Raw genomic sequence first — 17,138 nt, 5'->3', positions numbered from 1 at the left:
CTCGTCATCGTCAAACACTACTGTCAGTTTCTATTAGTAAATCTTTATACTTTATGCGCAGATACGTATATAATACTGTGTATGTATAGTTTTTGTAATGGTGGTGAAGATTTTGTGTGTGTTCTTTTTTTGTGTGTAGGAAGTGGAAAGTGTGTTGTTCGCGAAGCCGAAACTGGGGACAGGGTTTACTTCGAAGGAGAGGTTAGTTTGATTTGATTACTTGTTGTTTAGTTGAATTGGAAGTTGGTGAGCTGGAGTCTGATTCAGTACGTTGCTTACACAGGCTGAAGTTACTTGTTCTGCTAATGATGATGAAAGGAAATCGACCCGAGTTAAAATTGAAACGATATGATTATTTTGGTTATGGTGAGAACTGAGAACTCATTTTTTATTTTTCCCGTTTTTGAAATTAAGAAATTAGTTACTTCTCAATACGCTTTTTGTGGGGCACTGAGAATTTTTTAACTGTTTTTAAGCATATGATTTGAGATAGGGTTTCTACTTTCTACAGTCTGTTTCTGATCTTTAGAGATTGCTTTATTTGATATTGTCAAATGGTACATGGATTTCCATGTTCAGTATGTTGTTACTGTAGTTTAATTGGATGCGATACAAGTTGAGGTATTGACATGAAACCAGACACAGGTAGTGGTCATCAATTACTTTGGATAAAGTCGTATTTTGGTTTAGGCTACAAATGATGAATCTTTGTACTTAAGATTTTTGGATGACAGATTGTGAGGCATTGGCCTATGATTCGTAATATGTAGCTGGAATTATAAGTGTCACAGTCCATTATCAAGGAAGTATAATGTGAAGTTAATTTTGCAGGTTTTGCATCAATTGAACATCAGGCCGATGTGATTGCTTTATCCAAGGTAGTTGAAATGTAAATGTAATATATTAGCTTTTTATTTTTCATTTTTGTTTTTAGAGATTATGAGTCGCAAGCCTGGGCTTTAATAGTAGATTGGGCGGTATAGATAGGTGCAACTTTGCAATCCTCTTTTATTGTTTCTCTGTGACAACGTAATCTATCTGGTTGCTCAAGCTCACAAGATTTTCCTTTAAAATACTGTCTTATGTATGCTAACAGTGGCTTCTGACATGTTCTTACTTTTGGCAGCTGATTTGCTTGGTGCTAGCCCATGAGAATTGCACTCTGCTGCAGCCAAAATCAATCTGGAATGCTGATAAAGCTCAAAAGACATGCTCTCTTGTTGAGAATATATTGCATTTGGATCCAATTGAAGTATTTTTCTACCAAAATTTTTTCTCGTGTTCATTTATTTCTGCTCTGAATATGCCAGATGTAAAGTGATTCTGGATTTTTGTTCTTTCTGAATAGAACCATATATTTTGGAATATTCTGAGTAAAACTTGTAATATGGGCATATATAAAGAATTGTTTTAGTTGATAAGATTCTATTCTTTTTTGCCCCCCCCCCCCCCGCCCCCCCCCCTTGAAGGTAAACATATTTCAAGGGATTACTTTGCTGGATACGCCACAATTCGGACAGGTTTTTGGAAGGCAGTTAGTTGGACAGGCATGATTAAGTAACTTTTTCTCTTCCCCTTTAATATTTTTCTACTGAATGTTTCTCAATGAATGCACAGTTGATGTAGTGAAAGAAATGAAATATTGTGATGGACTGTGGAACTTGAACTTGCATGCATGATACAATAAGCTTCCTAATTCTGTGTAAAAATTAAAGGACCAAAAAGTACATATCATCCTTATTAAGTGCACAAAGATTGTCTCCACACTTGTCTGACCTTGATTGCCTTTATCTTTGTAACAATAGTCTGCCAGTGTTTTATATTTGTTTGAATATTAATATTCAATTAAACACCCATTGTTTATTGAGTTGTCAACTTGATTATTTAAATATTACAGGGGTGCTTTATATTTGTTCAAATGTTTATGTTCAGTGGGAAACCAAGTTTGTTTTATCTATTAAATAATGCAAAATTTGTTTCCCCAATTTTATTTACCCGTATTATGTTTCTGCTTCATAACTGTATCTGCAACTCAAATTGATTGTTCTGTCATTGATTTAGTTTTGAGTTCATTGAGACACAAAAATAAATTTGACCGTGGCTTGGGATTCATTTAAAGTAGCGTATGCGTTCTAATATAGCTTATAAAGTGCAGGCATTAGCTGCAGCAACGAAAACTGTTGATTGTCTTAAACTTCTCCATAGTGTGCATGCACATTTTCTGCTTGCTGGGGATTCTAACAGTAAGTACTTTGTATATGAGCTAACATCTAAGGATAAGAATCCTAAGATAAGAGGCAATATGTGTATGTATATCTATCTGTATTCTGGTTATGTACGAAGATTGCTTTTGCAGCACCAATTATATATCAAGTTCACAGAATGCGTGATGGGAAGAGCTCTGCTACTCAAAGAGTTGATGCAATACAAAAGGGGATTAACATATTCACGTTACTTGCATCATTTAAAGTAACCATTTGTTTAGACACTTTACAAATGATCTGATAACAGTCTCTTGGTTATTAACTTTGCTTGTCATTAATACCTGTGCACTTTAAATGCATATCAAGGTGGGTAGAGGTCAAGTATTGATCAATATTTGTTAATCAGATTGCTAAAAGCTTATGAACCATGTCTTAATATGGTAAACAGAGATTGGATATGCCTTTTAAATTTGTATGGATAACCTGATAAAATCTTGTTCCCTAAGAAGTATATTCATTTTCTTTCCTTCAATGTATGCTAAAGTGGCAGCTACTGTTGCAGCGTCACCTATTGATGGTAAAATTGGTTGTATTAGTTTTACAGAAAGAAGAAGGGTCTGTCCACCAGCAAGCAACAATGCCATCTGTGCCTGTTCCAGATACGGTAACATTTTCTTGCTTATTTTTTAACAATTTTGTACGGTGGTTGCACATACTGAACTGTTGATCCATAACAGCTTCTGTCGATGGAAGAACTACATGAAAAACGTTTGCTTGATCCGCATCTTCCAAGGTAAGATATTGTTAAAAATTAAGCTTGTAATATACCCATTTTGTTTCTTTTTTCTTCCCATTTTTTTGGTATTGTGGAGTTCAGTTGGGACTTCCATACAAACTGTACTTTTAGTGTACTGGACACTGTCACACAGCTATGTATTTTAGGGCTGTAGCTGCACAAAAGAATATCGGGCCAGATACAATAACGCCCCCTTCTCATTTGTTCAACAAATTAGAGGGGTTGGTTCATGGATCTGGACTTTCCATGGAATAAAACGTCTGTGCTTAGGGGGAAACATGCACAACAAATATCTTGATTTGGACCGGTCTCTAAGTTGGACGTCTGGATAGATGCTCAATCTAAGTTGGATAGATGCTCAATCCGGATTGAAATTTCTTGAGTGGATGTTCGTTATTGGCTTGCAAAAAATGTAGTGTCTGCTGGATTTAGTTTTGTTCCAGAGAGATTGGTTTTGAACGGAAGACCTTTCTGATTATGTATCATGAAAACTTTTGTTGATAATTTTTTTTGGAAAAGATGTTAACTGTTTATATTATATTATTAGGTTTCATGTAGCAGAACTAAACAACTATCTTAAGGTTTATAAAAGTGTAATTCAAGGGTTTATACTTTTGTTAGTGATCAATTTTTATAACTTCTATCAAAACTTTGTTTTCTGGAACTTTCAGTTTTTTGATAGCTGATGAAAAAAGTTATATAATTTATTTTTGTGACTGGTTGAATCAGGACATACCAAATCAAGGCAGCTGCAATGAAATTTGTGCCTTGGCTTATAGATCAACCGCTCAGACTAAATCCCCACCAAGGTTTGCTTGCTATGATCTCTCTCTCTCTCTCTCTCTCTCTCTCTCTCTCTCTCTCTCTCTCTCTCTCTGTTTTGTACTTATCTAAGTAGAATTCAGTGATATTTCAGTTTGAGGTTCTGGTTTAGAGCAAAAGGAAAACTTTCAGACGATCAGGCTTTGCATAGATATGCACCCATTTTATCTATGAGCTGACATTCAGATATCTGGTTATCTATGATTTGTGAGTACCTATCACACTTAGTAATTGCATGGATGATGAAACTAAACCGAAGTAAAATATCACGTGCTTCCATCATGGGTTACTATAGGATAGTTATTTAACTGAATGTTGATTTGCAGATATGGTGATTGTTTCCTGTATGATTGATTGCTTTATATACATTAATTATTTTTGTAAGATTGATTTCCAGATGTGTTGTAGCATATGCTTCAGATTTGATGTTCTCTAATGTTAGTCTGAATCCGCACCGCGGAGCTGGGGTTAAGTTGAGTAGCGTTAGTTTGGACCATGCGTTTGTCACTTTTTTTTACCGCAGAGCTGGGGTCATTGAGTTGAGAATGATCAAAAAATGTATTGAACATACAGTGTTTTCAAATATTCTCCCAGGATGTGGTTTCACCGGCCGGTTAGAGCTGATGGCTGGTTACTGTATGTGGTATGTCCCAATATGCCTTGCTCTTATGTGTAGTCAGTTTCGTTAAAAACTTAAAATGCCCATGCATAAGTTTTGTCGACAGATGGTGAGTCCCATTGCCTACGACACGCATGGATTTGTTTTGGGCCAAATGTTTTACAGAAACGGAGAGGTATCGACTGTTATGTACCGCCCGTCTCTCATTGCTGTTGGTTTGCATCTGTCGAAGCATTGTGTGATGAACTAAAGTTTATGTATGTTTTGATGGCAGCTTGTTGTATCATTGACTCAAGAGTCCCTAAATAGGCCAATTAGACCCTAAAGTTTATGTATGTTTTGATGGCAGCTTGTTGTGTCATGCACCTTTAAGCTCAAGTGTCTTGAGTAATTTCAGCGTGGAGCGCAATGACATTAGATTACGTTCATTGGGGCAAATGTTATTGTACGAAAACGTCGAGAAGGGTCAATTATAAGTACAGATAATCCGTTAAAGATCTTTTATCACATGTGTTGTATATATTGGGTACCATTCATTAATATCAGAAAATTAGAGAATTAAAATTAAAATGATTTTTTTAATTACTCTCTATATTATATGTATTTAATATAAAAATGTAATATATATATATAGCTTAAATGCATATATTATACACGGATAGATTTGAGAGTCTAAATACATTGTATTATACTGTTATTTATTTATATATAATATATTATATATATACAGATATTCGGTACGATACATAATACCGTCGGTAATGATTGTGGGTACCATTACCATACTATTTATATTCGGTATGGTACAATTACCGTCCCATTATCAATTTGGCACAAAATTAGTAGGTTACAGTTGGTAATATGATTGATACGATAATATGATAAAATTTTCGAAAAGGGATCCGGATCCCTTCCTCCTAATCCACCAAATCAGATAATCTGTGCTATTGACATTTGATGCAACGGCTATAAACAAGGGCCCACTTTAAAATTTATAATAACTTCAGTCGTTGATCAAATTTCAATGGTACAGATTCTCTGATTTGGTGGATTAAGAGGAAGGGATATGGAGATTATCTCTTTTCAAAATATTCCACCCTTAATTGAGATGTAGCAGTGTACGGGGTTGCTAACATTGTCATCTTCCTTTGCAGTCGTGTAGAAAATAATGGAACCGGATCCCTGCCAGACCCAAATAAACTGAGCCTAAGGATCAAATGATCCAGACCGTTGAAATTTGATCCAACGGCTACAATTATTATAACTTTTAGAGGGGTCCCTGTTTTGTAGCCGTTGGATCAAACTTCAACGGCCCGTATCATTTGATCCTTAGGCTCTGTTTATTTGGGTCTGGAGGAGATATGGTTCCGAAAATAATAGCCTAAAAGTTCTAGTGAAACATCATCTTCATTCTCTATGATATTATCATTGTTCTAAAAATACCCGCCTAGATAGTTGGCTCCCAAATTAATCCCTAGTTGTTTCAAATTAAAAAAGTTTGCCTAGACCTGCCTAGCTGTCAAAGCCATGACTCTCACTTAGACACTTAGATAGAAAATAATTAACTTTTATTTTACATTTTTTAAATAAATTGTAAGAGACTTGTTAACTTGTTACATGTTTTCAACTTGCCGTCTTTTTACCCAAAAATAAATAATAAACACGTTCTTTGACGGCCATGATCAATTGGACCGTTGGATCAACCAACATTCCAGGTTCATTTTTCTTGTTTTGTTTTATATTTAAAATTTATTGAATCCAACTGCTGAGATCGAATATGATTAAATCTAACGGTAAAAAAAAATAAAATTTAACAGCCCAAATTAAATTCCAACAGCTAAAATAATTAAAAAAAATTATTTAACTCAAAATTCATCCAAAAACTTATGAATACCTATGTATTTGTTCAAATATCCACACAAAACTCAATTTTCTCCAACTATTTTTTTTCTTTCTACCATATTTCAAAACCATTTCTGTAACATCCCACATCGTCCAGGGGAGTGGATCATGTAAGCCTTATATGTAGATTCTCATCTCTACCTAGCACGAGGCCTTTTGGGAGCTCACTGGCTTCAAGTTCCATCGGAACTCCGAAGTGAAGCGAGTTCGTGCGAGAGCAATCCCATGATGGGTGACCCACTGGGAAGTTGCTCGTGAATTTCCAGAAACAAAACCGTGAAGGCGTGGTCAGGGCCCAAAGCGGACAATATCGTGCTACGGCAGAGTCGAGCCCGGGAAGTGGTCCCGCCCGGGCCGGGATGTGACAATTTGGTATCAGAGCCAATCCCTGCCAGGAAGTGTGTCGACGAGGACGTCAGGCCCCTAAGGGAGTGGATTGTAACATCCCACATCGCCCAGGGGAGTGGATCATGTAAGCCTTATATGTATATTCCCATCTCTACCTAGCACGAGACCTTTTGGGAGCTCACTGTCTTCGGGTTCCATCGGAACTCTGAAGTTAAGCGAGTTCGCGCGAGAGCAATCCCATGATGGGTGACCCACTGAGAAGTTGCTTGTGAGTTCCCAGAAACAAAACTGTGAGGGCGTGGTCGGGGCCCAAAGCGGACAATATCGAGCTACGGCGGAGTCGAGCCCGGGAAGGGGTTTCGTTTGGGCCGGGATGTGATACCAAACTGACACACCCCGACCCGAATCAGGGCATGCTGGCCGTCACGTGAGGGTGACGTAACCTTGTGCACAGTGCAGAAGCGATAAGGATAAGATATATACGAATAAATAAAAGTTGAAATCTAATTAATGTGAACTAATAAGCAGAAAGTGCTAGGAATGAGATACAAGTGTAAATACACCTAATCAGAGCGTAGAAAGTTTAGGTGCAATATAGTAGGACAAATACTAGTTATACAGTACCAGAAAAGGTCCTATGGATATTATATTTTGTCAGAACCGCCGAAATCCTCAAATGCCACCAACAGCAAGCCTACCTAAAACCTGGAGGGGCGCAAAACAGAAAGTGTGAGTGGGCAAAAACAAAGTTTTTCAAAATCATTTCATTTATCAACGCTCTAACCCCTTGCCGTAAAACATGTATAATTTCCCCAGGAATGGAATAAATAAAAAATATATATATATATACATACTAGGAAGTTCTCGTGTGAGTTCTCAGAAACAAAACCGTGAGAGCATGGTCGGGGCCCAAAGCAGACAATATCGTGCTACGGAGGAGTCGAGCCCGGGATGTGGTGGGGACCCAGGCAGGGATTTGACAATTTCTTCCCATATCTAAATTTTCAAGATGGCAAAAGATCATATTAGAGGTCGTAATTGGTCATATAAAGAAAATGTTGCTCTGTGCTTAACATGAGTTTGTATCAGCAAAAATGGTGCCGTAGGCACGAATCAAAATAAAAAAGTTTTGTGGGCTAAAATTGTTGATAAGTTCAATGAAAACTCCAACACTAATCGAATGGTGGTTGCTAGTGTTTATGATCGGTGGAAGGTTATTAACAAAGTGTGCACTTTATGGAATGGAAGCTTTGAGAGAGTCGTGGCTAGTGGAAGAAGCGTCATAGAAGTGGTGAATTTCTTTGTTGATATCTTATTTGTGTACATAATCTTATTTTGCAACTAATTGTATTTATATGTTCCTTGCATAGGGTGACAAAGTAATAATGATTTACAAGACAAGAACTACGCTAAAAATCAAGCTTTTAAGTTGCGTCATGTTTGGGATGTCCTAAAGGATTGTTCGAGATGGGGAACCGATGCAGACCAACAATGGAGAAAATTATTTGGTAATGAAGTTGCAAGCACAATGATGGTAATGAATGTGTCAATTCGGTAGCCCTAACTTCTTCTTTTGCAAGGTCCAAGGAAGAGATAAGCAAAAGAAAGCAAAAAGAAAATGGAAGATGCAAGATTCGGTATGTGTTTCATGTGTTTGGTTGTTATACATCTCTACCATGTGTTTTGTATGTGTTTCATATGTTTCTTGTGTTTTGTGTGTTTTATATATATTTCATGTGTTTTGTGTTTATATTTCTATCATGTATTTCATATTTCGTCATAGTGTTTCATGAGTTTTATGTGTCAGTTTAGTGATTTTTCAATATTTATCAAAATTTAAATATTTTTAAGTTAAAACATTCATAAAATTAATTTAGGATCGTCTACATAATATATAGGGTAAAAGATTGTTTAATACCCTCATATTTCGTGGTTTTCAATATTTAGTACATCAAGTTTTTTTCGTCCCAGAGTCATACCTAAAGTGTTAATTTTGGGACAGTCTCATACATCCGGTAGTCAAACTGTTAATTCTCTCGTTAAGTGATGACGTGGCGCCCATGTGGACAATGACTGGGCTCCACGTGTCATTAAAAATATTAAAATAATTAATTAAATTAAAAAAAAAAGAATCTGCAACCCAGAAGGAGGAAGAAGAAGAAGACGAAGGGAAAAAAAAAGTCGAATCTGCAACCCAGAAGAAGAAGAAGGAGGAAGAAGGAGAAGAAGGAAAAAAAACAAAAAACAAATCTGCAACCTAGAAGAAGAAGGATGAGAAAGAAGGAGGAGGAAGAAAAGGAAGGAGGAAGAATGAGGAAGAAGAAGAAGAAGAAGAAGAAGGAAAAAAAAACAAAAAACCGAATATGCAACCCAGTAGAAGAAGAAGGAGGAGGAGGAAGAAGAATAAGGAGGAAGAAGGAGGAAGAAGAAGAAGAAGGAAAAAAAACAAAAAACAAAAAACTGAATCTGCAACCCAGAAGGAAGAAGAAGGGAAAAAAAACCGAATTTGCAACCCAGAAGAAGAAGAAGAAGAAGAAAAAGAAGGAGGAGGAAGAAGAAGAAGAAGGAGGAAGAAGAAAAAGGAGAAGGGTTGGGTGTGCAGGGGGAGAATGGTTGGGTGTGGGAGGGTGAGTACGAGTTGCAGAGTAGAGAATGGAGGGTGGTGGTGCAGGTGCAGAAGAGAGAAAGGAGGGAAGGAGAGGGTTGCAGAAGAGGGAAGGGAAGGAGAGGGTGAGGGTGCGGGGAAGACGAAGAGGTGGGTGATGGGAGGGTGGGCACTATTGGGATTTGGGGAAGATGAAGGTTTTTTTTTTTTTTTATTTATATTTTATTATTTTTAATTTTATATTAATTATATATATATACTAATTTTATTTATTTATTTATTTTATAAATAATTTATTTTTAATTTCCATGTGAATGACACTTGGCGTCCAATTATTGTCCACATGAGCACCACGTCACAGTTAACGGGAGACTTAACGGTTTGATTAACGGATGTATGAGACTGTTCCAAAATTTACACTTTAGGTATGACTCTGGAATGAAAAAAACTTGATGTACTAAATGTTGAAAATCAGGAAATATGAGGGTAGTAAACAATCTTTTACCCTAATATATATATATATATATATATATATTTTTAAATTTATTTATTTTTAAAGTTACTTTAAAAAAATTAGTCTAATTCATTCTTTAATAATCTAGAATTAAAATTTTAGTCCATAACAATTGGAGAAAAGCTATTTCTAGGTTAGACTCTAAATTGTTTGTGCTAAATTTTTTACCTTTTAACTCAAGAGTCGGAGATAGTATAAACACTTGTTCCGGTGTTTTCAACTTATTCAACTTATTCCCCATTTTACCAAAAGAAAAATAATAAACACGTTCTTCCGCTCTCCCCCGCCAATCATTTCCGTGTCTGTCCATTTTTCCGGCGAAACGTTCACCAAACCACTTCAACTTCGCCGATTTCACACCATGGACTCGGAATCAGGTTCGTCGCGAAAAACTCTAATTCGAAACCCTAATTTCGATTATGTCCACTCAATCGCTGAGCATGCTTCTCTCTGTGTGTGCATTTTGCAGTAATTGAGTTCCTGGGCTGCGTTCCTCTGCTTCAGAGGCTCCCGAGCTCCTCTCTCAAGAAAATCGCCCAGCTCGTCGTTGTCAAACGCTACGGTCAATTTCTATAATCTAATTGCTTTTTCGGCTTAATTTAAGCTCAATTCTATCAGTAAATTTTTATACTTTATGTGCGGATACATATATAAAACTGTGTATGTATAGTTTTTGTGATGGTGGTGAGGATTTTGAGTTTTTTTTTTGTGTGTGTAGAGAGTGGAGAGTATGTTGTTCGTGAAGGTGAAGCAGGCGACGGGGTTTACTTCATATGGGAAGGAGAGGTTAGTCTGATTGTCATGGCTTATTGGTTAGTTGTATTGGAAGGTGGTGAGCTGGAGTCTGATTCAGTAGGTTGCTTACACAGGCTGAAGTTACTGGTTCTGTTAATGCCTATGAAGGAAATCAACCCGAGTTCAAATTGAAACGATATGATTATTTTGGTTATGGTGAGAACTGAGAATTCAGAACGCATTTTTTATATATCCCGTTTTGAAATTAAGAAGTTGTGTTACTTTTCTATACCGTTTTGTGATGATTCACTGAGAATTTTTTAATCGTTTGTATACATATGATATGAGATACGGTTTCTGCTTTCTGGGATCTGTTTCTGATCTTTAGAGATTGCTTGATTGGATATTGTTAAATGGTTTCCATGTTCAGTATGTTGTTGCAGTAGTTTAATTGGATGCAATTTAAGTTGAGGTGTTGACATGAAACCAGGTGGTTGTCCTCGATTTCTTTAGATAAAGTCGTTGTTTGGTTTAGGGTATAAATGATGAATCCTTGTACTTAAGATTTTTGGGTGACGGATGTGTGAGGCATTGGCCCATGATTCGTAATAATGTAGCTGGAATTGTGTCACCGTCCATTATCAAGGAAGTATAATGTGAAGTTAATTTTGCAGGTTTTGCATCAATTGAACATCAGGCCGATGTGATTGCTTTATCTAAGGTAGTTAAAATGTACATATAATATCTTAGCTTTTCATTTTTCTTCTTTGGCTGCTTAGAGATTATGCGTTGCGAGCCTGGGCTTTAATGGTAGATTAGGCAGTACACATAGGGGGAACTTCGCAATCCTCTTATATTGTTTCTGTGTGACAACTACATCCATCTGGTGCTCAAGCTCACAAGATTTTCCTTTAAAACGCTGTCTTATGTATGCTAACAGTGGTTTCTGACGTGTTCTTACTTTTGGCAGCTGACTTGCTTGGTGCTACCCCATGAGAACTGTACTCTGCTGCAGCCAAAATCAATCTGGAATGCTGATGAAGTTCAAGAGACATGCTCTCTTGTTGAGAATATACTGCATTTGGATCCAATTGAAGTATTTTTCTACCAAATCTTCAAGAGAATACTTTTTCTATCTTTTGTTTTTCGAGTTATAATGATGTTTAAGATATTTGATGTAGTTACTGTTTTGTGTTTTGCTAGCATTGCATTCAAAGGTATGTAGTTATGATGTGATGCTTATAGTGCCAGTTGTTGTGTGCTATCTGACTCTAGTGATTGTTGATTTTTTTTTTTACTAATTTTGCATGTATAAGCATCAAATTAGTTGACCAAAAAAATTAGAGGTCGCACTTGGTGCGATGGCAAGTGCCTTCGCCCATGAGCGGTAGGTCTCGGGTTCGAGACTTGGGAGCAGCCTCTCCCAGACCCTGCCTAAAGCGGGAGCCTTGTGCACTGGGTACGACCTTTACCTTTATCTACTTTCTGAAATTGTGGGATCTCATAGATTTTCACTAGTCAAAGTGAAAACTTTGATCTCTCAAAAATATTCAGTTGGATACTACCCCCTTTCTCACATACTGTGGGATATGTTAGCAGCCGTAAAGTGATTTTGGTTGAGGTTTTGCTACTTGTAATCAGATCCTCTTAAGAGATTTTCTTGTTTTGTTATTGGTGGATTTCTTATCCACTTCTGTGTAATTCCACTTTTCTTTTTTAATAAAATGTTTTTAGTTTCTTCTCAAAAAAAAAAAAAAAAATGATTGGCATTCTGTGTAGAGAGATTATGTAATTCCATATTATACTGCATTTTGAAATATTTTGAGTAATACTTGTAATGTGGGCATATTCAAAGAATTCTTTTGGTTGATAAGATTCGAATTTCTTTTCCCCTTGAAGGTAAACATATTTCGAGGGATTACTTTGCCGGATGCACCAAGATTCGGACAGGTTTTTGGAGGACAGTTAGTTGGACAGGCATGATTAAGTATCTTTTTTTCTCTTTCTGTCTAATACAGGCATGATTGAGTATCTTTTTCTCTTTCTGTCTACTATTTTTCTACTGAATGTTTCTCAATGAATGGACAGTCGATGTAGTGAAAGAAATGAAATATCGTGGTGGACTGTGGAACTAGAACTTGCATGCTTGATACAATAAGCTTCCTAATTCTGCCTGAAAATTAAAGGACAAAAAAGGACATATCAACCTTGTTAAGTGCACGAAGATTGTCTCCACACTTTTCTGACTTTGATTGCCTGTATCTTTGTAACAATCGTTTTCAGTGTTTTATATTTGTGTGAAAATTAATATTCAATTAATTAATATTTTATTAAACACCCATTGTTTATTGAGATGTCAACTTGATTATTTAAATATTACAAGGGTGCTCTATATTTGCTCAAATGTTTATGTTCAGTGGGACATCAAGTTTGTTTTATCTGTTAAAGACTGAGAAGTTTCTTTTTGTTTTATCTGTAATGTGTTTCTGCTTCTTAACTATATCTGCAACTCAATTTGATTGTTCTGTGATTGGTAGAGTTTGAGTTCATTCGGACACGGGATTCATTTAAAGTAGTGTACATGTTTCTAATATACTTTATTAAATGCAGGCATTGGCTGCGGCAACGAAAACTGTTGATTGTCTTAAACTTGTCCATAGTCTGCATGCACATTTTCTGCTTGTTGGGGATTGTAACAGTAAGTAATTTATGTATGAGCCTACGACAACAACAACAACAATGCCTTTTAATTTATATATGAGCCTAATATCTAACAATAAAAATCTTAAGATAAGAGGCAATATGAGTATATATTTTATCAATATATTTCTGCTTATGTGCGAGAATTGCTTTGCAGCACCAATTATATATCAAGTCCACAGAGTACGTGATGGGAAGAGCTTTGCTACTCGAAGAGTGGATGCAATACAAAAGGGGATTAACATTTTCACGTTATTGGCATCATTTAAAGTAACCATTTATTTAGACACTTTACAAATGATCTGATAACAGTCTTTTCATTATCTTTGCTTGTCATTAATACCTTTGTACACTAAATTGCATATCAAAGTGGGTACAGGTCCAATATTGATCAATATTTGTTAATCAGATTAAGCTTATGAACCATGTCTATGGTAAACAGAGATTAGATATGCCTTTCAAATTTGTACAGATAAACTAATAAGTCTTTGCCCTAAGAAGTATTATTTATTTCCTTTCCTTCAATGTATGCTAATGGCAGCTGCTGATGCAATGTTACCTATTGATGGTAAGATTGGTTGTATTTGTTTTCCAGAAAGAAGAAGAAGGGTCTGTCCACCAGCAAGCAACAATGCTATCTGTGCCTGCTCCAGATAAAGTAAAATTTTATTTTTTATTTGTAAACAGTAGGGTGGTTGCAAATACTGAACTCTTGATCCATAACAGCTTCTGTCAATGGAAGAACTACGTGAAAAACGTCTTCTTGATCCACGTCTTCCAAGGTAAGATATATATGGCTTCTAGACCTTTATTATGTGCATCATGCCTGTAAAAAATCAGCTTGTAATTTACCCATTTGTTTGTTTTTTTCATTTTTCTTCCCCTTTCTTAGTGTTGGGGAGTTGAGTTGGGATTTCTATACAAACTGTACTATTAGTGTAGTGGACATAGTCACACAGCTATGTATTTTAAGGCTGTAGCCTTCAGAAAAGAATATCCAGCCAGATAAAGTAAAGGCCCCTTCTCATTTGTTCCATAAATTAGAGTAGCTTTCAGAAAAGAATATCAGCCAGATACAGTAAAAGCCCCTTCTCATTTGTTCCACAAATTAGAGGGGATGGTTCATGGAGTCTAGACTCTCCATGAAACAAAACTTCTGTGCTTGGGTGGAAACCATGCACAAAAAATATCTTGATTTGGACCGGTCCCTAAGTTGGATAGACTCTCAATCCATCTGGGCTTGAATGATACTGGATTGAAGTTTCTTGAGTGGATGTTGTTTTCTTATTGCCTTGCTAAAAATATAGTGTCAGCTGGATTTATTTAGTTCTGATGAATTGGTTTTGAACGGGAGATCATTCTGATTATGGATCATGAAAACTTTTGTTAATAAATAATTTGGAAAAGTTAACTGTTTATTTTATTTTATTAGGTTTTTTGTGTCAAAGACCTTAGCAAACAACTATCTTAAGGTTTATAAAAGTGTAGAGTTTATACTTTTGTTAGAGATCTTTTTTATAACGTCTAAAAAAGGTCGTACCCAGTGCACAAGGCTCTCGTTTTACGCAGGGTCTGTTAGAGATCTTTTTTATAACGTCTATAGAAACTTTTTTTTTTCTTCAGAAAATCTCAGTTTATTGATAGCTGATGAAAAAAGTTATATATATGATATTTTTGACTGCTTGAATCAGGACTTATCGAATCAAGGCAGCTGCAAAGAAATTTGTGCCTTGGCCTATAGAGATACGATTTTGTGAGCCTAGCAGCTCAACCAATCAGACTAAATCTGCACCGAGGTTTGCTTGCTGTACTGTGATCTCTCGCTCTCTCTCCTTTTTCTTTCCTCGGTTTGCTTCATGCTTCATGTGAACCAGGATATTTTAATTTTTATTATTGAATAATGATTTATCCCACTTAGTGGGATAAGACTTTATTGTTGTTGTGAATATTGATTTATCAGTTTTGGTACTGAACTCTTATCTAAGTAGAATTCAATGACATTTCAGTTTGAGGTTCTGGTTTAGAGCAAAAGGAAAACTTTCTGACGATCAGGCTTTGCATAGGTATGCATCCATTTTATCTTTAAGCTGACGTTGAGTTCCCTGGTTATTTATGCTTGTGAGATCTATCACACTTAGTAATTGCATTCACAATGAAATTAAATCAGAGTAAAATTTCATGGAACTCTCATCGTGGGTTACTATAGGATATTTATTTTAGTGAATATTGTTTTGCGGAGATGGTGACTGTTTCCTGTATGATTGATTCTTTAGATATTTTATTGTTAAACGTAGTGCACTACATCTGTTGTTCTTTATTCTTGTATATATACATTGATTATTTTTGTATGATTGATTTCCAGATGTGTTGTAGCATATGCTTCAGATTTGATATTTGCTGCTGTAAGTCTGAATCCCCACCGCAGAATTGGAGTTAAGTTGAGTCAAGTTAGTTTGGACCATGCGTAAGTCACTCTTTTTCTTTAAAACACTTGGTCATTGAGTTGAGAATGATAAAAAATTTATTAAACATACATTTTTTTTTCAAATATTCTCCCAGGATGTGGTTTCACCGTCATGTTAGAGCTGATGACTGGTTACTGTATGTGGTATGTGTCAATATGCCTCATTCTTATGTGTAGTTTCGTTGAAAACTTAAAATGCTAACGCATATGTTTTTTCAACAGATAGTGAGTCCGATTGCCTACGACACACGTGGATTTGTTTCAGGCCAAATGTTTAACAGAGAGGGAGAGGTATAGACTTTTACGTACTGCCCGTCTCTCTTTGCTGTTGATTTGCATCTATGTGAGCATCGTGCGATGAACTAAAGTTAATGTATGTTTTGATGGCAGCTTATTGTATCATTGACCCAAGAGTCCCTAAACAGGCCAATCAGACCAACTCCGGCTGCCACATCTAAGTTGTGAGCTGGTTGGTGCATGCAGAATACTGTAGCACATCTAAAAGCAGCGTTCGGCGATCATGTCCGGTGAATTGAGTTTGGTTCCAGATTTGTGCACTGGGTTTTACAACCATATAGAATAATGGAAACTATATAGCATTAATTGTCAAGACGTTACACTAAATTGTGTAATAAGTAGATAACACATTTCAATTGTATTGAGATGTAGCAGTGTAATAAGTCAATAGCACATTTTGAACTGAACGTGAAATTATTTGTGTTTGAAAGGTGAACTCGGTAGACGGAGAAATGGAACCCCAGCTGGTGGGTTATTTTGACTCGAGATATCCGAACTCTTATTTATTTAAAGGGTTATTTTGGTTTCAGTCTCTAATCAACCAAATTGTTAGATTAAAATCTTGTTTGTTTAAATATTTTGATCGATATCCTTAACATCATTTAAGAGATTTAACTTATGCATTGAGTTGATCGAGGTCCAGATGTGTTGTAGCATATGCTTCAGATTTGATATTTTTGGGTGTAGGTCTGAATCCCGACCGCAGAAGAGGAGTTAGTTTGGACCATGCGTAAGCCCCCCCTTTTTGTTTTTATCTTTAAAATTTTCGTCGTTGAGTTGAGAATGATCAAAATTTTTTTTATTAAACATATATATATTTTTTCAAATATTCTCCCAGGATGTGGCTTCAACGTCCGATTAGAGCTGATGACTGGTTACCGAATGTGGTGGTATGTCTCAATATGCCTCGTTCTCAGTTTATCGTTTAAAACTTGAAATACTGATGTGTATGTTTTTTGATGGCAGCTTATTGCATACTGCCCGTCTCTCTTCAAAGTTGGTTTGCATCAGGACGAAGCCAGAGATTTGTATGAGCGGAGGCATCGTCGAACAATAAAGTCACAATTAAAAATCTCAAGAATGTATTGAACAAAACACTAATATATTAATCCATAAAGTTTTTCATACAACA

The 17,138-nt window shown here is 36.1% G+C and overlaps 1 protein-coding gene, 1 long non-coding RNA gene and 1 pseudogene across 2 annotated transcripts; all 3 read left to right on the top strand.

Moving 5' to 3' along the window:
• The first annotated feature begins 28 nt into the window (after nucleotides 1–28).
• On the top strand, nucleotides 29–5,011 carry LOC114821720 (acyl-CoA hydrolase 2-like; annotated as a pseudogene).
• Nucleotides 5,012–10,026: 5,015 nt separating this feature from the next.
• LOC114821694 (acyl-CoA hydrolase 2-like) lies at nucleotides 10,027–16,535 on the top strand. Its single transcript, XM_029094820.2, has 17 exons — nucleotides 10,027–10,187; nucleotides 10,280–10,372; nucleotides 10,529–10,596; nucleotides 10,680–10,761; nucleotides 11,220–11,266; nucleotides 11,516–11,641; nucleotides 12,445–12,522; nucleotides 13,156–13,243; nucleotides 13,403–13,515; nucleotides 13,841–13,903; nucleotides 13,972–14,027; nucleotides 14,937–15,041; nucleotides 15,252–15,308; nucleotides 15,608–15,709; nucleotides 15,805–15,853; nucleotides 15,932–16,000; nucleotides 16,100–16,535. The coding sequence occupies exons 1-17, from the start codon at nucleotides 10,172–10,174 to the stop codon at nucleotides 16,172–16,174; spliced, it is 1,287 nt and encodes a 428-aa protein (XP_028950653.2). The 5' UTR covers nucleotides 10,027–10,171; the 3' UTR covers nucleotides 16,175–16,535.
• Nucleotides 16,536–16,596: 61 nt separating this feature from the next.
• LOC139197102 (uncharacterized) lies at nucleotides 16,597–17,138 on the top strand. The gene is made up of 3 exons (XR_011582149.1): nucleotides 16,597–16,736; nucleotides 16,845–16,896; nucleotides 16,973–17,138. It is a non-coding gene; the product is annotated as an uncharacterized lncRNA (long non-coding RNA).

This window comes from Malus domestica, chromosome 01 (assembly GCF_042453785.1).
Source record: "Malus domestica chromosome 01, GDT2T_hap1".
Classification (NCBI taxonomy): Eukaryota; Viridiplantae; Streptophyta; class Magnoliopsida; order Rosales; family Rosaceae; genus Malus; species Malus domestica.
The sequence above is the reverse complement of the archived record's forward strand: the minus strand, read 5'-3'. Positions and strand labels throughout refer to the sequence as shown.

Coding starts and splice junctions, on each gene's coding strand:
- LOC114821694 (XM_029094820.2), top strand. Junction 12,523..13,155: donor GAGGACAGTTAGTTGGACAG/GCATGATTAAGT, acceptor TATTAAATGCAG/GCATTGGCTGCGGCAACGAA. Junction 15,309..15,607: donor GACGATCAGGCTTTGCATAG/GTATGCATCCAT, acceptor ATTGATTTCCAG/ATGTGTTGTAGCATATGCTT.